Source organism: Rutilus rutilus, assembly GCF_951802725.1.
Source record: "Rutilus rutilus genome assembly, chromosome: 1".
Classification (NCBI taxonomy): Eukaryota; Metazoa; Chordata; class Actinopteri; order Cypriniformes; family Leuciscidae; genus Rutilus; species Rutilus rutilus.
Window position 1 is genome coordinate 1,806,313 of NC_140209.1, and position 26,531 is coordinate 1,832,843.

At 37.3% G+C, this 26,531-nt stretch overlaps 4 protein-coding genes across 5 annotated transcripts in view; 1 reads left to right on the forward strand and 3 right to left on the reverse strand.

The window, feature by feature from the left end:
• The window catches only part of LOC311301705 (uncharacterized protein), a 571,741-nt gene extending 566,135 nt beyond the window's left edge, over positions 1-5,606 (reverse strand). Inside the window, exon 1 of the mRNA XM_084426982.1 lies at positions 5,385-5,606. Coding sequence (XP_084283108.1) covers positions 5,385-5,445 — 61 coding nt within the window. The 5' untranslated portion in view covers positions 5,446-5,606. The remainder of the gene's footprint in view (positions 1-5,384) is intronic.
• Positions 1-26,531, forward strand: part of LOC311301636 (uncharacterized protein) — a 170,530-nt gene that overhangs the window by 47,454 nt on the left and 96,545 nt on the right. The gene's annotated exons all lie outside the window — the stretch shown is intronic.
• Positions 814-2,764, reverse strand: LOC311301758 (uncharacterized protein). Its single transcript, XM_084427086.1, has 3 exons — positions 2,265-2,764; positions 1,661-1,720; positions 814-1,515 (listed from the first exon to the last, which is right to left on the reverse strand). The coding sequence occupies exons 1-3, from the start codon at positions 2,674-2,676 to the stop codon at positions 1,478-1,480; spliced, it is 510 nt and encodes a 169-aa protein (XP_084283212.1). The 5' UTR covers positions 2,677-2,764; the 3' UTR covers positions 814-1,477.
• Positions 21,493-23,644, reverse strand: LOC311289769 (uncharacterized protein). The gene is made up of 4 exons (XM_084408019.1): positions 23,601-23,644; positions 23,093-23,186; positions 22,914-22,972; positions 21,493-22,814 (listed from the first exon to the last, which is right to left on the reverse strand). The coding sequence occupies exons 2-4, from the start codon at positions 23,173-23,175 to the stop codon at positions 21,739-21,741; spliced, it is 1,218 nt and encodes a 405-aa protein (XP_084264145.1). The 5' UTR covers positions 23,176-23,186; positions 23,601-23,644; the 3' UTR covers positions 21,493-21,738.

Sequence of the window (26,531 nt, forward strand, 5' to 3'; positions counted from 1 at the left end):
TTGTGCTAATATTAGTTTAATAATTGTTTCAGGGAGCAAGGATCAGACAGCTCAATTTATTAAATTGCGGTCTGAAAATGAGCATTTCTTTACGGCGGTGAAAAACTCCGCCAGCGTGGCTTGGAGGAAAGACAACGGCCTATCTGTAATATCTACACTAGTCTGTCTCACATGTGTATTATGCGCAGTTTTCTTAAAGAACGTATGCAGATAATACTAATCCAACTCTTTTAACATGGATACAATATAGTATTTCAAACAATTCTTCTTACAAGATGACATTTTTTTAAGACAAATGTTGCAGTGAACTTGATCATGAATTACTTTTCTCACTGCATTACACACATTCTCTCTTTAGCAAGTCTCTGCATGACCCTGATTATTATAGACTTTGCTTCTTCTATAGGAATTAATTCAGGGTTTGTAGAGAATTTCTCTTCAGATGGACAGGAGCATATTTGCATATTAGACTAATGATCTCAACCTGACTGTCATCTCGTGACTCATCTGTCAATCTCCAGTATATCTTCACTTCTATGCGCGTGACCTTTTGTGTTTCTGTTTGTACAGCTTCACTTTTTTATTGACTATACAAATCACAACATGTAAATAGGAAAATGTTGGCGTTATTTTGTCACGTATTGAGAGCAGTATGCTAGCTGGAGCCGTTTACCTCCAGTCTTTGTGCTAAGCTAACGGCTGAAAACGCATATATTTCATCAACACTCGACCCATTAATACTCACACTTACTATTCTATATTACGATACATTACGAGCTCATGAAGGGGAACAAACTTCTCAGGAAAGGAGACTTATTAAACACAACTGCAGAGGTTTTATTAAGAAAATTATAGCAATCATTCAAAATGAAAAAAGATGCTAAAAACAGGAATGAACAGACAAGATCCAAGAATCCTCAAATCAGCTCCATCACACAGAACAGAGAGAGATTATACAGTCTGAGTCTGTCCATTACTGTATTAATATTATATTTAAAGCAGTTTACATATGAAGCGCAAGAGAATGACTTTCAACACTGTAGGCAAATATATCCATAACATCCATATAAATGAAAATAAATCTTGGCTGTTATTTGCACACAAAAAACTTTCTAAACTTTATGGAATGAATGAATGAATGAATGAATGAAGTTTTATTATTGTGTCATGCGTATGATTAAGCCCAGCCCGCATGGACTTACAAGACACCAACATTAATAAGCATAAGTAAGAGGATTAATATACAAGATAGATATACAAAATAGACATGGATTACATCTACATACATTACAGACGCTTTTATCCAAAGCGACTTACAAATGAGAACAACAGCAGCAGTTAAACTAACAATAGGACAACAATATGCAAGTACGATGACCCTTTTCAGTTTAATCTAACGCAGTGCCAGTTTTTTTTTTATATTGATTCATCAATATTTGTGCATTTGAATGTTTTCATACATGAAACGTTGCATGTTTTAGATGCCGTCAATACATAGATATTCCACAGTAGGATCTGCAGGAAACATGAGAGGAAGAAGAGAAACTGTACATGACTGAAGTCAAGGGTATTCAACTATCAACAGTTATTGATGAAGCATTTACAGACTGACTGATAGTTTAATGTTATAAAGCTGTCAGTATAAATGAACGTGTCGTACCTCTGTATAATGATCCAGCAGTCACACTGACTTCAGTTTCTGATGCTGTATCAGCTGGATCTGTGGATCACGTCTGTTAGTTCAGTTCAACACATAATGCCACATATACACAACATCATCATCACATAATACTGGAGCTTCACATCACAGAAATTATGAATATGTGCACGAGTCTGTCATCTATTATCTTCTTACTTCACTCTCAAGCTGTCAGGAGGAGAATGGCAGTAGTTGAGAAGAGACTGTACTGTATTACTGTATTACTGTGTTACTGTATAAGTTATTCCTGGTTTATATGAGAGTGAAACACAGTTGAGCTTCTGCAAATAAACCTTCAGCTTGAATGAAGGACATAAGCCTTATAATTCCTAAAGCCGACCTCCTACATGGGTCATACTAGGCTTTAATACACTCGTCTGATTTATGCAATATATCATGTATGACTCATGTAGGAGGCCAATATTGGGGATTATAAGGATTGTTATGCAGTTTATGACTTTGACCACTAATATTTTACAACTCCAAAAAGTATGAAGCCATCAGAAAGAGTAGAGCCAATCTGTGGAAGTTTTCACAAATCTGTCAGAAAAGAGTGTTTTCTCACCTGAATACTTGACAGTGTATCTGACTGAGGTCACGAGTTGATTTATGTTAGTAAGCTGACATCTCCACTCTCTGTTGTCATCTTCATTCAGGAGTGTTGTAGTCAGAGTGATGATACAGCGATCTTGATCTGATGATGATAATATCTGATATCTGGAGTCTGTCTTCAGATCAACACCAGCCTGATTCACCCACAACAGCTCAACTCCCCCATAACGGACCCAATCATCACAGGAGAATCCAATATGTGTATACAACTGACAGGAGAGAGTCACAGAGCGGCCTGGACTGATCTCAGTCTGTGATGATGAAGATGATGAAGATGATGATGTTGATGATGATGATGATGATGATGATGATGGAGACACTGAAACTGAACACAAGACACAAATCACAGACTCTTCAATCATCATCTGAGTTTAAAGGGAGAATCTGCCCTTTTTAAATTGACCACATAATCATAAACTTACCATGAAGAACATTCAGATGAACATCAGCATCAGGTCCTTGTTGTTCTCCATTCACATATTGTCTGCATCTGTATAATCCATAATCTTCTCCTGTGACGTTCTTGATGTTCAGAGAGCAGTCAGACTCCAGACTCAGTCTCTCATGTCTCTCTGTGTCGTTCTTCTTTATCCCTCCAGTAATCAGTTTAACTCCCCATGAATGTCTGCTATAGTAGGTCCATGTAGTTGATTTGCAGTCAGAAAGAGTTTTATTACAGGACAGAGAGACATTTCCACCAGAACTGATGAACTTCGCTCCACTGGTTCCTGAAACACAGTATATCTCAGTGATAATTATGATATTAATAAATGAAAAAAACATAAACCCCACCAGCATACAAAGCAGAAGATTCAAATCATACAGTCTTTTTCCGCTGTTTGATAGCTAATGCATTCATTAACATTTATAGATAAACCAAATCAAACGCCTCTTTAAGATGGAATAAGAAATACTCTGACTTTGAAACAAATTTAAATAATATAATATCATCATATCTTGAACTTTTGATTTCAGCTTTGTCATAAACATTACTGGACGGCACAGGATGAGTTGATCCTCCTCTTCAACCGTAGAAATACACTAATAACTGACCAACTTGCCGAGCACAGATCGATGTAGTTGGATCGTAGGAATATAAATCGATACATTGATGTAGTTGATGAATCGTTACACCCCTAGTATATTATGATTATTTTGCATCAGACAACAGACTGTACAAGACCGGGCATTTGTATCAAAACTCAACCTGACTCAACAAACCTGACTAAAGAGCTTTTTTTGTAGATAATATGTGTGATGATAAACCAGTCTGTGAGAGCCAGTGCAAACCACTGAAGCGAGAGACTGATGATGTGTGACAGTGATCGTGTGATCATGAACCTTGTGTAGGAGCTGCTGCTGTAGTTCGGCTTGATGTCTTCTCAGAGTTTGAGCTTCTGACTGGAGTCAGTGTTGGTGAAGCGACTGGAGCTGCAGAAGATGAATGTTCAGACGCATCATCATTAGGACATTAACATCATATTTTCATATCGATCATGACCTGCAGTTTGTGTTCCATCATCACAGTTTACAGTGGCAGTAGTTGAGAAGAGACTGTACTGTATTACTGTATTACTGTGTTACTGTGTTACTGTATAATTTATTCCTGGTTTATATGAGAGTGAAACACAGTTGAGCTTCTGCAAATAAACCTTCAGCTTGAATGAAGGACATAAGCCTTATAATTCCTAAAGCCGACCTCCTACATGGGTCATACTAGGCTTTAATACACTCGTCTGATTTATGCAATATATCATGTATGACCCATGTAGGAGGCCAATATTGGGGATTATAAGGATTGTTATGCAGTTTATGACTTTGACCACTAATATTTTACAACTCCAAAACGTATGAAGCCATCAGAAAGAGTCGAGCCAATCTGTGGAAGTTTTCACAAATCTGTCAGAAAAGAGTGTTTTCTCACCTGAATACTTGACAGTGTATCTGACTGAGGTCACGAGTTGATCTCTGCGAGTAAGCTGACATCTCCACTCTCTGTTGTCATCTTCATTCAGGAGTGTTGTAGTCAGAGTGATGATACAGAGATCTGATGATGATAATATCTGATATCTGGAGTCTGTCTTCAGATCAACACCAGCCTGATTAACCCACAACAGCTCAACTCCCTCAGAACTGACCAAATTATCACAGGAGCGTCCAGTATATGAATACAACTGACAGGAGAGAGTCACAGAGCGGCCTGGACTGATCTCAGTCTGTGATGATGAAGATGATGATGATGATGATGATGATGATGAAGACACTGAAACTGAACACAAGACACAAATCACAGACTCTTCAATCATCATCTGAGTTTAAAGGGAGAATCTGCCCTTTTTAAATTGACCACATAATCATAAACTTACCATGAAGAACATGCAGATAAACACCAGCATCAGGTCCTTGTTGTTCTCCATTCACATATTGTTCACAGGTGTATCTTCCATAATCTTCTCCTGTGACGTTCTTGATGTTCAGAGAGCAGTCAGACTCCAGACTCAGTCTCTTGTGTCTCTCTGTGTCTTTATTCTTTATCCCTCCAGTAATCAGTTTAACTGCTGAATCACTGAATCTGTTATAGTAGACCCATGTAGTTTTAGATTTGCAGTCAGAAAGAGCTTTATTACAGGACAGACGGACATTTTCACCAGAACTGATGAACACATCCTCATATCCACTGGTTCCTGAAACACAGTATATCTCAGTGATCATTATGATATATATTAATAAATGAAACATAAAACACACCAGCATAAAAAGCAGAAGTTTTAAATGATAGTATTTTTCCTGACTTAAAGCAAACAACACACTCTCCAGAATAAACTATTAGTCTTTATCAGAGAGCTGTTCAAATCACTGACACACTCTTAATATGAAGATAATTCTTCATCATCAGATGTTTGAGTGACACTATGTCCAGTATCAGGAATAATACAGTATGATCTGTGTGTATCAATACACAACTCTGAGATCACAACGTGAATGTGTGCAAGAATAAACTGAGCATGTTCAAATGAACTCTTTCCAGACTAATTCCACTAAATGTCTTTAGAGAAAATACAGATTTCTTTACCTGTGAGAAGTGAAGAGAGAATGATCAGTCCCAGCAGACACAGATCACACTTATCAGCCATTTTCTGTTTCTGTCAGTCTTCCTCTTCATTATATATAGTTACAGCTCCTCCTTTAAACATCATCAGCTCCTCCTGTGGTTATTAACTTCCTCTCATCTGACCAACCGAGTGTTTACATCCGTTGCTATATAGTGACACTATACCAGTGTAACTTTGTCCTCTCTGTAGATTGGGCTCATATGTGACCCCGCCTGTAAAACCCCGGCTAAAGTCGCAGAATCGAATTATGAGTTAAATAGTCATAGCCATAAAAATGACAAAAATTGGCCATGTGTGTTTATTGCTGTAAAGTAAATGATAGATTATACCAATGGTTTTGAGATGCAATACTTACATTTTCCTTTATAACATGATAAATACTGAAATTAAGGATTTTATTGACACTACGTTATACTTTTGCGGAAACCCCCCCCCCCCGGCCGTGGGCTTCCTCAACATTGATTTCAATCGTCTCTGGGTTTATTTCGCGCAACAACACTGCTGATTCTTATATCATTCGGTTCAGGAACTTCTTTTCTATGTCTTTTCTATTAGAAAGAGTAAAACCAGACTTGAATATCAATCCGCGAGCGGTAATCAGGTCATCACAATGAAAAAAAAGGAGATGTCAGCCGCGTTTAGATGTCTGTGGTGATTTTTTCTTGTCATAGCCAATATTTTAAGAATTGCTTATTTGTTTTGTAGCTCAGTATTCTGCCAGTAATATTAAACTTATTTTAAGGATATTTTTGGCCTGCTACGTGTTATTTGCTGGATGGCAAAGCGTTGTTTTGACATCTGACACGGCGACACCGAAGTATGAGCAGGAACGGAAAATAGCTGCTTGCTTAAACAGCTTGCTTGATATTAATCTCGGTGGAATTGCCCCAAATTATGATGTAACCGGTTTTGAGTAAATGATGACAGAATTGTAGTTTTTGGGTAAACTATCCCTTGAAATTGTATTTATTTATTTTATTTTTTCTCCAGATTTACTCAATGTTACACCGTAGGCCAGTAAGTAATCTCATCTTTAATGTGTTATATGGCACATTTTCAGGATAACTATGGATCAAATGTGTTGGAGTTTGAACAAATAACCTATTTTTAAATTGGAATTTCTCAAAAATATGATTTTCTGTGCCCGAATTTGAGCAAATCTTTGACATGGCCTTACTCAGTCAATATTAAAGATATCAAGGTTATATTTTCACAGAATGTTCTTTACATTGTGTAGGATGATTTTATGTAGAAAACATTGAAGCACAAAAAAATGACTTTAGCTGGGTTTTCACAGGCAGGGTCACATATAGACTCTGAACTGTGTACTTTAACACTGAGGATTTTGCTCTGTGGTCTTGAATGGTCTTGACTCTGAGTGACACTCAACTTTCCTCTACAAACCCCCATGTAATGTGTTGAGTGTTGGATGTAAACCCGGGGTAGGAACTGGTTCATGTAATCTGGATTAAATAATCAGATTCCAAATATATAGGACTTGTAATTAGATTACATTACATTTTAATATACTTGTAGTCAGACTACAATTACTTTGTGTCCCAGACATCAAGACGAACTGATTCATTGTGCACAGCAGTTAATAAAGATTATCAGACAAGTTGAAAGATCAAATAAGAAAATAATAGACATTGCATACAGTTTTATGGTTGAAAATGAAATAAAATGTTCAAATGAAGATGTGTTGAATTTGCAGGGCGAGCTCAACCTAAAGCCTAGTTTGAGCTTGGCCTGCGAACTTAAGGGTCATAGGAAGAGAGAGTGTGTGTGTAGCTATAGGTCCATGACATGTTTCAGGGTGTTAAAACCACATGTGTTTTTGAAGAGAGCTTGGAGCATCTCTTGCTTCACAGATAGAAAAGGTGTGAAGCCGAAGAGAGATCAAAGTGAACAGGGGAACTTTCCATATAGAGCTTTTGGTGTGTGTGCTGCATAAGACAAGGGTGATACGATCTGCAGATAATCTGAATATGTGCTTTCACAAGCTTATGTTAATGAAAGTCCCAAACATTACCTTATAAGGGAATTAACTGTACTAAGGCCTTCTTGTAAGAATAAAGTACTTCAAAGACAAGTGGGTTTGCTTTTCACTGCAGTCTCACCACTAAACAGATCATTTCCACAACAAGCGGGACAACTCCTCTAAGTTTTATAATGGGAGTGAATGGCTGAAAAAAATGTAAAACCCCAAAAAGTGCATCCATTCATGATAAAAAAAATACTCCACACGGCTCCCGTGGGTTAATAAAGGCCTTCGGAAGCGAAGCCATGGGTTTTTGAAAAATACCCATATTTATAACTTTATAATCTAAAATAACTAGCTTCCGCCAGAGGCATCCTACCCAAATTGACTTGCGCCACAAGAGTAACCTGTGACACATGTATGATGTAGGATGTACTGTAGGAGTATCAATAGGGCTGAAGCTGCTCTTCTATAATATATTATATATACATTGTGTGTCGGGTCAGGGGTTAGTCTTCCACCGTAAATCGATGCGTATGGACGTCTGGCTGAAGCTAGTGATTATAGTTTATACAGTTTTAAATATGTTTATGTTTATGTTTATGTTTATTTCATTCATGGATATTTTTCCAACATAACTTACTTCATCATCCTCATATATTTAAATTATAAAACCATGATGAAAAGGAGGCAGGGTGAAGAATATCTTATATTTCCTGCCCCCTCAACAATAATAAAAAAAGAAAAACCTCAACATATCAAAAAACTCAACATATCAAATCCCCATCAATGCATGACGATAACAAATGAAACAAACTAGAAACCAAAACAGCAACCTGACACAGATTCCAAAGCAATAGCAAACCATGATCACAACCATCATCATCAATTTCTAAAGTATTCATCCAAAGCAAAAGCAAACCATAATCACGACCATCATCATCATCATCATCATCAATCCCTATAAATGTTCATACAAATCCATTGATTTCTCTTTAAATCTTTTTTTAAACTGAAATATATTTTTACATTGCTTAAGTTCATTTTGCAGAGAATTCCAAACTTTCACTCCCACCACTGAAGTACACATTTGTTTTGCTGTTGTCCTTGCAATTTGATACCTAAAATGTCCCTTTCTTCTTCCTTCATTTTCTATAAGGATAAACAAGTGTTGAAGGTTTGTGGGCAATAATTTATCTTTTGCTTTAAACATAACAATAAGTGTCCGTAATTCAACCAATTCTTTAAATTTTAACAGTTTAGAGTTAAAAAATAAGGCATTTGTGTGCTCTCTATAATCTGTTTTAAATATAATTCGCATAACTCTCTTTTGTAATAGAAAGAGTGACTTTGTGTTGCTTTGGTATGTGTTTCCCCACACCTCCACACAGTAGCTAATGTAAGGCAACACCAGTGCACAATACAAAGTTCTCAATGCCTTATAATCTAACACATGTTTTACCTTATTTAATACAAAAATACTCTTAGATATCTTTTTTTGTATGTGTGAGATATGCGGTTTCCAAGTCAACCCTTCATCTAGTAGCACACCCAAAAACCTAATTTCCTTAACTTGCATTATTTTTGTTCCTGCTATTGATAGTACAATACTTTCGTCTTTTTTTCTATTACCAAAAATCATAAACTTTGTTTTCTTTAGATTTAATGACAACCTATTAATGTCAAACCATTCCTTTACTTTAACCATTTCTTGTTCCATACTAATTACCAATTCATTTAGATCATTTCCTGAGAGGTAAATGTTTGTGTCATCTGCGAATAGAACAAAATTCAATAACTTAGATACATCACAAATATCATTAATATAAAGTATAAATAATTTTGGTCCTAAAACTGAACCTTGCGGTATACCACATTGAATTTGCATATTATTGGATTTGTTATTATTATACTGAACATACTGTTGTCTTTTATTCAAATAACTACTTAACCAATCCAATACTATTCCTCTCACACCATATAATTGAAGCTTTGATAACAAGATTGAATGATCAATTGTATCAAATGCTTTCTTTAAGTCGATAAACACACCTATTGTGTGTTTCTTGTTGTCAGTTGCATTTACTATGTCCTCAACTATATTCATGGTCGCAGAAGCTGTAGATCTACCTGAACGGAATCCATACTGGCTCTCGTTTAACAACTGTTTTTTTTCAATAAATTCATCTAATTTTTGCACAAAAATTTTTTCAAGGACTTTAGAAAATTGAGATAATAACGAAATTGGTCTATAATTTGTAAACATATGCTTATCACCGTCTTTGTATAGTGGGACCACCTTTGCTACCTTCATCCTATTAGGGAAGATCCCTGTTTGAAATGAGAGATTAAATATGTGACTTAAAGGTTTAACAATACAATCAATGGTTTTTTTCACAATGATCATATCTAACCCATCCGTATCTGTAGATGTCTTGTTTTTTAATGCATTTACTATAGATAGAATTTTATTTTCACTAACATCTCCAAGAAACATTGATTGAAGTATTCTACTCCCCCTTATCCCTCCATCCTGTGGCCCTAAGTTATGTTTTTCAATATTCTCTGCTAGCTTGGGTCCCACATTTACAAAAAAGGAATTAAATTCATTTACTACTTCGTTTAAGTTTTTAATTTTCTTATTATCCTCATTTATGAAATGGTGTGGTGTACTGTCCTGACCTGATGTACTTTTCCCAATCAACTTATTCAAAATATTCCATGTTCCTTTAATATCAGTTTTGTTTTTTTCCAATAAGCTCCCAAAATAATCTTTTTTTGCTTGCCTCATTATTGTTGTTAACTTATTTTTATACAGCTTATACTTCATTTCTGCTTCTTTTGACCTAATTTTAATAAAATCTCTATAAAGTTTATTCTTCTTTTTGCATGCATTCTGTAGTCCCCTAGTAATCCAAGGGTTTTTGCTAAAGCTGTCCCTATATCTACATTGCACATATGGACAATGCCTTTCATACAATGTAAGATATTTATCTAGAAAAGCTTCATATGCTGCATTTACTTCCCCGACATACACCTCTTTCCAGTCTTGCTCACTCAATTCATTTCTAAATCTACAAATTGCTTCATCTGTCCTTTTTCTAACATATTTAGTCCCACAGCCAGCTTCCTTCTCATTGGGTATTTTACAATCCAAAACACAAAAAACAGGTAAATGGTCGCTTATGTCATTGATCAACAAACCACTCTTGGTTTTACTTTCTAAAACATTTGTGAAGATATGGTCGATCAAAGTTGAACATGTTGTTGTTATCCGAGTTGGCTCGGTGATCAATGGAAACAACCCTCTACTGTATAGCATCTCCAAATAATCACTAACTGCAACTTGTTTATTCACACTCAACAAATCGATGTTTGTGTCCCCACACAAAATATAGTTTTTCTTTTCATTCAGCTGACATAACACCTTTTCTAGCTGTTCATTAAATGTTTCAATTTTTGACCCAGGTGCTCTGTAAATGCATGTAACAACAACATTCCTCTTCTTTTCCATATCAATCTCCACTGTAATACATTCAAATAAATCATTAATGGCTGTTGTCATACATTCTACAACTCTACATTTCAAATCAGTGTTCACAAATAAGGCAACACCGCCTCCCCTCTTATCTCTTCTACTACAATAATGCAATTCATAACCTTCCATACAGAAATCTACACCTCGAGCTTCATTAACCCATGTTTCTGACAGCGCTATGGCTGAAAATTTATGTTTTAAAGACCTTAAGTATTCCTGGATCTTGGTAAAGTTTGCATACAAACTCCTACAATTAAAATGTATTACTGAAAAATTACTATCCAGGCTAACTGTATCATTAAACTTTTCTTCTGTATAGTAATCACACATGGAATTAATTGTATTAAAGCAATGATTTTCTGGGTCAATATTGCATTCAAAATCATACAGCTTGTAGTCTATGTATTTAGCTCTTAACAGTGTGTAGCCCCTTGTAGGCCCAGATAAATCAGTCTCAGTCATCATTTTCTATAAGCAAACAATAAACAAATAATAATACCCTACAAATGTTGTTTTTACAACTGCTGTGTTTAACCAACAAGTGCTGCCATATGGAGAACAATATAAATGATTTAGTCCACAATAAGTCAAAAATCAAAATAAAAAGTCGCTGCAATGGCAAGTCCCAGTGGCAAAAAAAGAAAAAGAGAGAGAAAAAAAGTTGGTTTACAAAAAAGCAGCGGTAACAAAGCCAGTATAATATTAACAGTTTATAAAGTTTGAGCCTGCGTCTCCAGGAAAGCATTGTAAATCCAGATCGATGAATAATAGTAAAAATAGCCCCACTATATACAGTCATAGTCAAAGTAGAAAGGTGTTTCCTACCTTGTTCCCATAGGTGCACCGAACTCACTTCAAAACTAATTAAACATCGGCCAAGGATAGAAACTTTTCGAGCGCCCCTCAAAAAAAGTAAAAAATAAAATATATATCTGGCCAAAAACGTAACTAATCCTTTGGTCTTCACCTGGCCCAGAGTTCCTATATTCCCAAATAACATGTTTGCCATCATCTTCATTTGTAGTGGTCCAGATCTTTCAGCTCCCTAATCATCAACACTTTCTCCGCTTCAGGCGAGGGGCCATTCAATCTTATCAACACCTTGCAATCTCTAGTCCAAGTTGCTTTTATTTTGCGTTCCTTCCATAGCTGCCGAGCAACTCGGGCAATCTCGGCATTTTTAGATGTTAGGTGTTCATTGATGTATACCGCCGTGCCTTTGAGCTTTTTCCCCTGCACCAAAAGTTCCGTTTTGTGTTTACGACTCACAAAACGCACCATGATTCTGGGCTTGGTTGCGCGGTCCTTTCTTGGTAGAATGTGACAAGCTGTGATGTTGCTCTTGTCCAGATGGATATTCCTACTTTGAAGAAAGGAGATTACCTGCGTTTCGAGGGATTCTTGATCTTTCGAATTTAGACTTTTCTCGTCATCTCGCTTAGTCACCGCGGCAGCGTACGTCCTCGGTTTAACATCAAGGCCGCTTATTATTACATCTTCTTTGCGGGTAAACAATTCCATATCTTGGATTCTACGTTCCATTTCATCCATCTTCAACACTTTATTTTCAAGTGCAGCAATCCTCAGATCTTTTGCGGCCACACTTTCTCTGAGTTCTCTAATTTCTGCCAAAAGGTTCGTTATCTCAATTTGCTTTGCTACAACGTCTCTTATATCTTGCGTCAATTTCTTCAGTGTTTCATTCATTTCTTTTATTGTTTCTTCCATCATTACCTTCTTTGGAGGCATTATAGCCTTTGAGTACCAAAATACTGTTAATCTGATTTACCAATTAAGATATATATCGATAGAAACAACAAACAATGTGGAAGAGCCGCGAGGCGCGCTTCATCATCATGACGTCACATCCTCCCGGATATGGGGGTACCCAAAATATGGGTATTTTCCTTACACAAACACATGGCTTCACTTCAGAAGGCCTTTATTAACCCCCTGGAGTAAAAGTGGAGCACATTGATCATGGATGGATGCACTTTTTTGGGCTTCAAATTTTCTCCAGCCATTCACTGCCATTATAAAGCTTGGAAGAGGACATTTTTTAATATAACTCTGATTGTGTTCGTCTGAAAGAAGAATGTCATATACACCTAGGATGACTTGAGGGTGAATAAATCTGGGGCTAATTTTTCTTTTTGGGTGAACTATCCCTTTAAAGACATACATCATTCTTATGAAAATACCTGAGATAGCTTGATGAACACAGATATATTATCGCTATCATGTGTTTGTCTTCAGTTTCATCTCTATTTGCATGTTATTATATCCATATTGGCATTTCCTGAAACGTCATAAGTGAATCTCTTCTATGAATCTCACTTGCGGACTTTCTGCGCGAGGTATGAATCAGTGTGTACTGGGCTTCCAGTATGAATGAAACAGAATTCGCTATTTCGCTAATCGCTATCATCTCCCCATTTTGGGTAAAAATAGAAAAATAATACTAAAGTACTTTGTAACGTAGTTACTTTAAAAACTTTAATACTTTAAGCAAACTACTTATTTACTCTTACTTAAGTCAAATTATTTTTCAGTACTTCTACTTGTACTCAAGTAAATTATTACTTAAGTAGCAATACTTTTACTTAAGTACAATTTGTTAGTACTCTTTCCACCACTGCGTGTGAACACGTTTCAAAATCGAATGCCATGTTTCTGTCTCTATCTCTATATTAACCCTCTGAGGTCTGAGCTGTTTTCTGGGCCCTGGAGGTGTTCTGACATGCTCTGACATTTGTGCTTATTTCTGTTACTTGTAACATTTTCATGGCTAAAGTCTAATTACACTGTATTCAGCACAAACTCTGCTACAATAATATATCAGCAGCATGTGTGTAAAAGTTTGTAGTTTTGAGATAATGACATTTATGCATGGTTTGTGAAAATACAAAAATAAATTCTCACTGAAATAAGGTCATGAAACCCATACTGATTATTTCTTCACAAGACTTTTGAAAATTGTATGACGTAGCCTAGAATATTTGCTCTAAAACTATCTGAAAATCACCCTGACTGCTCATTCAAAGAAGACAATATATTGATTTAAAATTTTTACGACGTGTTTTGTGTGATAAAGCTTTATGCGGGAGGGGTGGATCACCTCATTAATATGTAAGGCTTTTCACACCTGAGAAAGACAATGACACTCCCTAATGGCCCTATTAGGAGCTTATCAGGGCCCATCATTCTGACCAACTTTGCACAAAGAATGAGGAGATTTAAAAAAGAATGGCTTTTAGATTGTTTGGATTTATTTACAACACAACATGATCCAAAGAAAGAGACCTTTGTGCCATTCATAAAAAACATTGTACATACCTTTCATTTCCAAGGTGTTTGATTTTCACTTTACCGTGTTCATGTACAGAGACATGTACTGTGAATGTTGAAGTCAGCAGGACTCAGTGGCATCTGGGCCCTGAAAAAAAAAGGGGCTCGTTCTTCGTACGTTGCTTAAAACATCCGAGATAAATTGAGACATCCAAGATGATATCATCGTGCTAATCATGATCCGGCTAATTAGGTTCTTCGAACACACTTGCCGGATAGGATTAGTATCGCTGGATTGAGTTATCTGAGATAACTGCGCGTTCATGCGCTGGTTTAAAAGGGGATATGTATCGATAGTAGAAACATTGATCAGCATCGCTGCTATTGGCTGCTCAGCGTGGCCAAAGAGCGGGCTCAGTTTTTCCTCCTCAGCAGAGCAAGAACTAATAGTCGAAGTTTATTCAGAATTTTAATGTTTAATCAAAACGCCAGGGAACACCTCAAAGTCTGCAAAAGCCAGGAGAGAGGGCTGGCAAAAAGTAGCAGACAATGTAAATCCGTTAGAAGTGGCCATGTTAGATGTTTTTATCACTTATTAGCTTATATTTTTGTATTTTAATAATTGCATAATTACTTTGTTCATTGTAATGTCACAGTCACCACACTAGAACATGGGAACAAATAAAAGTGAAGTACAAAAATATTCTACATAATGGTAATTTTTAGATATATTATAGTCTCTTTTATAAAAGGCACTGTTAAATAAATGGTTGTCTGTTTATAAAAGCAATCAAGAAAAAGGCTGAAAAAAAAAAAGATCTTAGTAGCCTACACTGTAAAATAATGTTTGCTGCATTAAATTAAGGCTGTATAGTCATTTCAACTGTTAAATCTTGAGTAATGATGAATTGCTTTGACTTGTGAAAGTGAAAACTAATAAACTTATGTTAATGTAAAAATATTTTGCCATGAGTTATTGATCACATTTTTCATCGAGTGTAGTTCATTGTAATGACATTGTGTTTTCCTCTTTTGTGCACTTTTACATAATACACCAACACTTGTGTCTGTTCCCAAGAAAGTGGAGCTGGAATATGTGCAGTAAGTGGACATTTTCTAACTTTCCAAAGGAAAGAAAGTACAAGACTTTGTAATGTCCATTTGTGTCCATTGCACTGGACAGTGAATAAACCCTCTCAGATAACTGTCAGATGGAGGAACTAACCTACCTGTAAGTGCATAAATAACTTTACTTAATTTATACTTGTATGCTTTATGGCTGCAATATAAGTTGCAGGATTCCACATCTACATAAAGGCCTACAGAAGAGTCTGCACAGACAGAGGAGACACAGGCCTACAGGTGGGCAGTGTAGAGACAACTTTTCCTTTTTATTTGTTGCATGAGGCATGTGTCTAATATCTCTTGTTGCAGGCACTTGACCACTGGCTTGTCTTTACAAAGAACAATTGAAATAAAACTCAAGGAACTAAGCATATTTCTCTTTTATTAAACATTTAATGAAAAGTGTTTTTCTTTTTTTTGTTGGCAATGTTGTATATGCAACAATGTCACAGGCCCTGTCAGGTGTTCAACCCTCAGACTTTTCAGACACTAAAATCTTCCCTTTAGTTAGCCAAAGTTCATTTCATTGTGTGCCCTTGTCCTGGCTAGAGCTGCACTGTAACTGGTTTGGGTCAGGGAATGGGGTCATAAAACACCTGTCTGCAGGCAGGAACATGTCATAATCACCTATGAGAAAATGCAGTTCTGTTAGGATCAGCATAAGTGTATGTAATGCAGTGAGCTTGATATTTAATTGTGGAACTTTCCTTACCACTTTCAAATAATGTGCATAAATGTGAATCTCTGAAAATTCTTCAGTCATGCACAGATCCTGGCCATTTTGCTTTCACATTTGTGATATGGAAGATTTTAGTCAAATGCCTTTTTTTATTTGATATAATCTGGAATATTAAGAATCACAATAGTAACTGGGCTGCACATTTACATTGTGAACCCCCTTTCTGTTCACATAATCCCCTTCATTGAGGCCTTGATGGCAGCCTATAGTCTTGGTACCAATCACTTTAAAGGGATACTCCACTTTAAAATGAAAATTCTGTCATCATATACTCACCCTCATGTTGTTTCAAACCTGTATGAATTTCTTTCTTCTGATGAACAGAAAGGAAGATATTTAGAAGAATGTCAGTAACCAGACAGTTTTTGGGTCCCATTGACTTCCATAGTAGGAAAAAATATATACTATGAGCAGAAGAAAGAAATTCATACAGCTTTGAAACAACATGAGGGTGAGTATATGATGACAGAATTTTCATTTTAAAAGTGAACTACTCCTTTAAAATAGTTACAAAATAGATGTATGAGATGATGATAACTTAGACCACTAATTGTACCCAGCATATATGAAATATGTTACCAGAGAGAAAGAGAGAGAGTGTGTGTGGAGAGTAAGAGGAAAGAGAGAGAGAGAGAGAGAGAGAGAGAGAGAGAGAGAGAGAGAGAGAGAGAGAGAGAGAGGGGTGTAGAGAGTAAGGGGAAAGAGGAGGTAAAGAGAGCGAGAGAGAGAGAGAGAGAGAGAGAGAGAGAGAGAGAGAGTGGGTAGAGAGAGAGAGAATGGGTAGACAGTAAGAGGAGGTAAAGAGAGAGAGAGAGAGAGAGTAAGAGGAGGTAAAGAGAGAGAGAGAGAGAGAGAGAGAGAGTAAGAGGAGGTAAAGAGAGAGAGAGAGAGAGAGAGGGGTGGAAAACAGTAAAGCAAATGTCTTTGTTCGTTTCAGATATCTTGGATTATTTTCAGTCCTACACTGAATATCTGATTCAATCCCTCCGCAGAAGTAGCAGTGCTTCACCTTCTGAGAATATAGTTCCCAGTGTGTGTACGGTTAGAAGAGGCTGTGTCTCATGTGACCTTGTTATTTGAACACGCTGTGACTATACAAATCACAACATGGAAATAGGAAAATGTTGGCGTTATTTTGTCACTTATTGGGAGCAGTCGGGACATTATTATTATTTGTACAGATCGGGCTCGGGTCGGTCTCGGGCTCATTTAGCTTCTCTCCTTTCATCATGCTCATAATATACGTGCAGAGCGCAGGCTACTGTATGAAATATTGTTATATTGATAATATTATAAATATGCAAATACGTAAATCTTTATTCACTGCTGGATCACATTTGGCTATATAATATTCTCTACTGCATGCTTATGCTTCTCTGTAATGGACAGTCTGGATTAATATCTGTGGGCATAATTGTCGGTGGTGGTAGTTATGTTTGAGGCCTATAATAAAATTTTACCTCTTAGTAGCGCGCGTGTGTGTGTGTGTGTGTGTAGCAGAGAGAGTGCGCATCAGAGAGCGCTTACAGTGATACTGATGTTGTTCTCGGGTCGGGCTGATAAATTGCCAAGAAAATTGTCAATTCTTAAAGATTTATTAAAATCCTAAAGCAATCCAACAGTGCCAGATGTTACATAATAGTCAGCATGTACAACACACTTCAACTCTTACTCTACACCTTTTATAGGTGACAACATGTGGACTACAGCGCCATCTCCTGACTAATACACACACACACTACATTCCCCCATTACTTAAAGGATTAGTTCAATTCAGAATGAAAATTTCCTGATAATTTACTCACCCCAATGCCATCCAAGATGTTCATGTCTTTCTTTCTTTAGTGGAAAAGAAATTAAGTTTTTTGAGGAAAACATTTCAGGATTTTTCTCCACACAATGGACTTCAATGGTCACCAAATTGTTGAAGTCCAAATCAATGCAGTTTCAAAGGGCTCTGAAGTGCTTCAAAGGGCTCTGCACGATCCCAGCTGAGGAATAGGGTCTTATTTAGCGAAACGATCGCTCATTTTCTAAAAAAATACAAATGTATCACTGACTTATTTAATAATTGTATTTTCTTACTTTTTAATGATCAATTTATCATTTCTAAATGAAGTATTGCATTATTTACTAACCGGTTATTTAGGAGTTGTTGTCAGTGGTTCATAAGATCACTTAGAAAGTGTAAGTAAATGATAAATAAACTATTTAAATGTACATTCATACATCTTAAATATTTCTGTGTTCTGTATCACTGTGTTGTGTTTGTTTCCTTTTTCTGTTTAGAAGATAACTGTAAAATCTCCTTTGTAAAAGCTTTACAAGGCATAACTAGGCCTCACTTTAGATGAGCTCACAAAAACAGTGAACTGACCACAACTAAATGCTTTATAACTACCTGAATTAACCATTAATTACTGACACACTGAGTAACTATTACTATATGTCTGAATAATAAGATGTATGAATGTACATTTAAATAGTTGATTTATGTAACCCAGGTCATTAACTCGGGTCACTAATATTAATAATTAGTATTATTTTATTTATATCGCTATAAAACTAATAGTAAGAAAAGAACATGAAGTATAATGTATTTATTTTATTATAAATAATCCCAATAGACCCTTTTACAGTTGGTAAACAAGGTGACGTATTTGTGTGGGCGGGGCTTAGCTGGAGGCAGAAAGATTCCCCTCAACACTTGAACAAACGGTAGCTAGCGAGTTTTCTTAGCTTGTTTTTTTAACAATGGCTGGAGAAAATCTGAATATATCTGTTTTATCTGAATATTTAAGGTCACTCACTGTCCGGGACCGCGATAGTTATTTTAAAAAGTTAACTTTAACGGACGGAACCAGATTAGTCGACCCGTACACAATCACTCATTGGATGGACGATCTGACAGGATTGCCTCCGATTGAGTGGCCTGACATCTACACCTACCTGATAGAGAAACCGAGCGTGTACAGTAAAGAGAAACTGAGGGCGTATAAATCCTTAGACGCGTATAACTACGTACTGAATGGTCACGTACAAGACGTAAAATACAAAGATATAACAGACGAGTTTTGTGTTGTACGATCCGAAGTTCTGCCTAGCCAGCGCCAAGGCCAGAAGACGACCATGTATCAGGCTTGGGTCATTGTAAACAGAAGAAACAACTACATCTTGACGGCGAACTGCACTTGCATGGCTGGGTGAGTAGCTAATATCAGATTAGAAAGATCACATTTCATATTGAATTTAAATGGAAAAAGCACTTTTGTTGTTAACAGTTATGCTATCTAACATTATGTTGTGTTAGTGATGTTGTTGTGTTAGCTATGCTATGAGATGAGCAACAAGATATCAATTAGTTTCATTTTAAAATTTTCCATCTGACATAAGTCTAGGGTCCTGCTGCAGCCATGCAGCCGCAGTGCTATTTAAGGTGGAGCTGTATGTTAGGATGGGGAGGACTGAGCAGCCAGCAGGCACATCAGGAGAATGTCTCTGGAAACAGACAAAGAGAGAGGTCAAACCAGCCAGAGTTAGGGAGATCAACTTCCAGAGGCCTAAAAGACAGTTGACAGCAGCAGTTCCAGCCAAAGTCAGGAGGTTCAGTAGCAGTGCTAGAGGCATGTACCAGAGTAGATGAGACTTTGTTACTTTGTCAAGAGAAACAAAGTGATCTAAGATAGAGTTAAGAATTAAGCTGCAATTACAAACTGACCAGGTCAGAGCTATTCTGCTAGATGGTTCACTCTCAAGTGTCCAGTCAAATTTTTAAGTGCTTAGTTGAATCTCAACACATTTTACATACAACAAAATTACCAGATATGAGACAACCAAGAAAGCAATACAATATCAGATGGAGCAGTTCTATTAATCCAGGACATCAGATAGCAAATAGTAATAGTAATATGCTTTACACCCACTTTGCATGTTCATTTAGCTGTATATTCATAAAATACCAATCATCTAAATGAATGTGTTAAATATTGTTGTCCTATTTCATCTTCTAGAGCTCACAGATGAAGACATCCAGGAACTGTATTCGATTGCCCCTGACGCTGCTGTTCTGACCAGCATAGAAAACAGTGACACTGACACAGCGTCTGAGTCTGAGCTAGAGCATCCTCCTGAGTTGCCAGAGCCACTCACAGCCTTGTACGACCCCACGCTCAGACAGCACACACATGAGGACATCAGAGATAAATGCGAGGTAGCCTATCACAACATTAGAAGAAACATCCACCCTGTTCAGTGTGAGAAACTTGAGTCCATCACAAAACTGCAGGTTAAGTCCCAAGACTGGCACACTCACAGGGCAGGCAGGATTACCAGCACAACATTTTATACTGTATGTAAATGTGACCGTCTGCACAAAACCACCCTGGACAAAATCATGCACTACCATGACACCAACATACAGGTTCCATCAGTTGTATGGGGAAAAGACAATGAGGAAATTGCTAGAGAGTGCTACACCAAAGTGGTCAACAAAACCCATCAAAATGTAATGGTTAGTCTATGTGGTTTTGTGATTCGACCTGATGAACCGCACCTAGGCGCATCTCCAGATGGGAAAGTTGTGTGCTCCTGCTGTGGAGAGGGGGTCTTGGAAATGAAATGCCCATACAAATACAGGGAAGGCCTGCAGGGTGTGACAGTCAGTGAGGATTTCTGCCTTGACCAACAATTCCAACTAAAGAAGACACACCAGTACTACCACCAGGTTCAACTGCACATGTTTGCCTGCAATGTCCAGTACTGTGATTTTGTGGTGTGGACAACTCAGGAGCTGGTTGTAAATCGCATACCAAGAGACGAAGAGCTCTTGCAAAAGGATTTACCTAAAGCGAAGCAATGTTTTGTGTCTTTCATTCTGCCAGAACTTCTAACCCGCAGCCAAGATCCTGCCCTTCAACCACCAGTACTTTGTAACACCTGTGAAAAGCCAGAGTTTGGTAAAATGATTGAGTGTACCATGTGCAAACACTTCTTTCATTATGGTTGTGCACAAGTTAAGAGGAGGCTACAGAACTGGCACTGCAGTTGTTGTAGATGAATACACCTGACTCACCTGTGTCTAACGTCACAGTTAGCAATGAAAGATGTATATGCTTCTATTTCAGCAGGCAATAAGTACTATTTTACTGCTACATGATAGTGAACTGGACCAAAATACACAAAAAAGTTAAACCTTCAATATGTTGGATAAGGTATTGGGAATGGAAATGTATGTATGTAATGGCATAAGAGGTATTTTAAAGTATATGACTCCTGTAAATGATGTAAATAAAGAGTGACATTACAGTAAAATTTAGTATTAAGTAAGATGTAAATATTTTCTAGAAATAAAAATTCTGAAGACTGCAAATTAATTATAAACTTTCTGTATTTATTATTTCTTACCATGTTCTTAAATTCCAGTCACAATTAATCACAACAATGTATATACAATGTATGTAGGATCACAGATGATTCACAATTTATCACAACAATGTATATACAGTCACAGATGATTCACAATTAATCAATAGTTCACAAAAAAAAAACAATTCAATTATCAAAGTAACACACAGTAGAGTGAAAGGCATATAAAATGTCAGTACATTGTTGTACACACAGACACACAACAACAACACAGACATTTCATACACGACATACTCTCTCTTTTCTGGGCACCACAGATTTACACAAATTGGTAAGAGCACCCCACACAATCACCATGTCATCCAAAAGGCTAACTTGGGAAATTGGAATAACAGAATGCAAAATTTTGAAACTCTTCCATCTGCTTATAACTCTCTCTACATGTATTCTCACGCGTGACAGTTGTCTGGATAAATCTACTTCACAAGCAGGCAACTGACTCTTTCCTTTGGTGAAATTTGGAATACGCAAAGTGGCACCATAAGCAGCAAGTTCATCCCTGATCAAAAACCCCCTGTCTGCTAAGATTTCATCTCTTGGTTCTAACAAGTGCAAAAATCCTGATTCGAGTGTTATCTGCTTATCTGACACTCTCCCACCCCAGCCCGTGGACAGAAATGAAACTGCCCCAGCAGGTGTTATTCCCACCAGGTACTTAACAGTGTTGTGGTGCTTGTAATTAGACCAGGTTTGAGCTCTGGCAGTCAAGTTAGTAGGTCTCTCTATAAATATCTCTGTACAGTCAATTATACACCTGCATCTCTTGAAATGTCGCCTGAAACTTTTGGGCATATTTTTAAGGACAGCACCTTTACTTGGCCATTTAATAATAGATTTCAATTTATCTGCCATTACAGGCAACCAGGACCGTAGAATGTTTGACACTGTGCTTTCAGAAACTTTGAATCTATATGCAATATCTCTATTACTGAGCCCCAATCTCAGTTTCATGAGGACGACTAATAGATGATCTTCCAGCATGAGACTTTCAGTTCGCTTCTGCACACTGTCTTTAATTTTTGACATTAACCAACTGAAGATGACTGAAGTTAGCCCAGTGAGAAACAGAAAGTGGGCAGCACTGTTTTTGATCGTGGAGAATGAGAAGCGTGATTTCTGAAGCTCCTCTTTCAGTCTTTCATTCTCCTCTTTAAGTTTGCATAAGTCTTTTCTTAAGTTGACATATTCAGTGTTAAGTTGATCATACTTCTCACCGAGACTGTTGTATGCTGCTTCAGGGACCATAGCCTCAGCTTCTTCCACTAGTTCCTCTGGTGTCATTGGATCATCATTAGCTGGAAGACATTTGTGAAAGACAAGTGACAAAGCAGTTTGATAAATGTATGTATGACAAAAACATTGTACTGTGCATAAAACTTTTTGAATGTTCTTACCATGACAAGGAGCCTCTTGCGCCACTGTCAAACATTCCCTTTTCCTCTTCCTTTCCAGCCTTAGAAAAGCAGAACAAAACAGAGACAAAACGAGATTTTAGTGAGGAAGACTGCACACATGAGTTACAGCCTATGGTAACACTCACCTAGCCACATTTAGAACACTCAATTTTACTTACCTCTCCAGCTTTTCCACAGGTCTGTCATTCTGCCGTTTATATGAAAACACAGAGGGGATGAAGTCAGGGCTGTCTTTATCCATAGAAGCCTCTCCTACATTATAATAATAAGTAATTAAAGCTAATGTCATCCTACCTTACAATGTAGTTAGTTAGCTAGCTAACGTTACCCTTTTGGTTGGCTAACTGTTACCAACAGTAACGAACGTAGTAAATCGTTGCTAAAATTACTTGAACACACACCTGTACATGACACGGGCCTTTTCACTGTATCCTCTCCCTTTCTACAATTGCAACACTTGCAACGTTTGAAAGGGGGACGACACCAACAGTGTATGTTTATGTTAACTAACGTTAGCAAACTGCTAGTTGAGCTACAAACTAAGTTCGCTAACTATGACCTAAAAAAGTCATGTAGCATTGAGAAATCTGTAGATAACGTTACTTAACCAAACCATAATCCATACCGTACCAACGAAAAGACAATAATTTATTTACATTAACTTACCTGATGTGAAGTGTGCGCTGCATACGCGAGCATTTTTGATGATCGTTTCTGTCCAGTCCGCTCGTTTTATTGCGTTTAACCACAGCTGTCGTCGTTTTTTTTGTCTGGCAGTGGCAGCAGGTATACGATAAAATTTCAAATTGCCTGTACTCCGTCGATTCTGGCAACCAACAACACAACAAGACGACATTTTAAGCTCCTTGTGTAGCCGACCCTGTGCTGATTTGTATTGGCCGCCTCCAGTTTTTCCGTTTGTTTTGCCTCCAGCTAGCGCCGTGACGTAACTGTGACGTCCGCGCAAAAGGGGTCTATAGAAAGAGAAGGTTCCTGAACTGACTCCTGATTGGTGAGGTGAAAGGTTAGCCCCGCCCCCTGTTGGAGAGTTCCAGAAGATCGCGCACAAGCAGAAATGTAGAGAGATTGCGAACGACACGAGAGTGAGAGCAGATGCGATTGAGTGATTTGAGGGAGAACAAACTGTTTAATAATCCAGCAATAGATTATTAACAAGTTGAGAAGTAGATTTATGAGGTATTAATTCTTTAAAAAGCCCACGCTTTGAGAAGAGTGCGATGTGACTCTGAACGCGACGAGAAGAAAAGACACTGACGTGATAGGATCTGAACTAAATCTGTTTCTTTGAGAAAATACTTTTTTTTTGTCTCTGATTTATATTTCTCTTTGGTGAGTACCAGTTTCTTCATAAGAGATGTATTTAGGTAATGTGGATACTGTTTTTGGACTCTTAATGTGAAAAATACATTTGAAAAGTGATGAGTGATATAAAAAATGTTTGAAAATGCTTTAAGTGTTTTCTAATACAATCTGTGAGTGCATATAGTTATGTTTAAATGTTTGAAAGATTATATTTTTTCTGTTGTGAAGTGTGTGCCATGCGCTGCTAGCTTTGCTAGCTCTGTACACAGACTCTAGTGCAGGGGTTCTCAATCCTGGTCCTCGAGGGCCACTTTCCTGCAGAGATTAGCTCCAACACTAATCAAACACACCTGAACCAGCTAATTAAGCTCTTCAGGTTTACTAGAGAGCTAAAGGCAGGTGAGTTTGATCAAGGTTGGAGCTAAACTCTGCAGGAAAGTGGCCCTCGAGGATCAGGATTGAGAACCCCTGCTCTAGTGTGTTAATCAAGCACATGGTGACTAGCATGTATGTGTTGCCTATATCCAGATAATTGAAACAGACATTTTGGTCATTAGAAACTGTTTATTTGAATGAGTTACTGATGATTGGTTTGGCTTTGTTTTTGCAAGGCCGGGTTTTGTTCTTGTGTTTTATTTTTCTCTTTTGTTTCTGAAAAATTGCTGCTGTGATCCTGAATCCTGTCCTGGCTGTGGACTCTTATCCCGGGTTTGGACTGGCGAGCCATCCCATCGTTTCGTACCTGGAAACAGAGGAAAGGAGTTGTGAGAAAAGGAGTTTTCTGATTGGGTAGGACAGAACTGCATACACTGCGTTTTTCAAGTTTCCCAGGATTTCCCTGAAGACAAAATGAATTAATTTTAATTATTAATTAATTTTTGAACAACTTTACTATTCAGTCATTTTTTGGAATTTGAAAACAAGACATTGAACTTGAAATTGAGAAACTTGAGGCTGAATTTCAGAAATTGATATTGGACATATTTTACGCCCGTTTCACACATCCTCCGTGTGCAGTGTGTGTGCGGTGTGTGTATGCGGTGCAGGAGCAGTGCGCTATAGTGCTTTCACATATGCTGCGTTTGCAGTGACTGACCCACGGCTGTACCACAAACACATACTCACTATTTTTATTTGAAATCCAGAAGTTATCAGTAACTTTTATTTAAAAATAAGTTTTTGTCAGCATTGAGATTCTCTTTGTACACATACACTCTTTAATGGACGTATGCACAATTTAAACACAATTTAAACAACACAGGGCTATTATTCCATGCATTACTTCTACTTATATTAAGTTGCTCAAGCAAGTGGTCAAATATTTAACTATGTACTTATATTAAAATCACAAACATTTTAAATTAAAACTTAAAATTGACAGAAACAGCCGACTCTCATGCCTTTTCTTTTGCATTTAAATTTGAATAGGCTACAATACATCTTGCATGTCACAAATAACTTGTTTTCCACCTCCACGAATGAGACGAGTGTTGTTCATAATGTCGCCTTGTTGAGGTAAATTGTAGTTTTCCTTGCTTTACCCTGGTCTTAAAGTAAAAAGATGACTGTGATCTCTACACTGCTGTATACGCACCGCTCCTGGAACGGATCGACGGACCGCATCCGCGTGCAGTGTGAAAGCTCTGACCTGATAACATGGGCACGGAAAAATATACGCACCGCAAACACACTGCAAACAGAGTATGTGTGAAAGCGGCGTTACTCTGTGTTTATCATTTATTCGAAATACTGTGTGTTACTTATTCAATCATGATAACTAGTTTACTGGATCAATGCGATTATTTCCATTCATTGTTTCCATCCTTATCCTATGTCTCCCTCTAGTGGGAAAGCAACATTTATTTAGCAAAACTATGGACCAGAATCAGAAGATTTGGATCGACTCACTGAAGCAAAAATTAGCAAAGATGATCGTAAGAAAATAATAAAACTAATTAACCACTCAGACCACTGGACTGCAGCTAATTAATGAAAAGGTAAGTGTGTTTTTCTATTTGTTTGTTCTTTTGCATGAATTGTATCTTTTAAAATTGAAAGAATGAAAGAAAAACAAAAAGATAACAGATTACAGTCCGCGTGAACCGGAAGTTGCAAACGACTTTTGTCCAGTGTTGTGACGTATTTCCCAGTGAAAGGGAATATTGAACAGAGGGCAGGAGTTTACTCTAGCGCTCCTCCTCTCCATCTCTCACTCATAGCAGACTAACGGTTTGAGGAGTGGTTAAGCGTATCCCAATCCAAGCCGTCAAACCT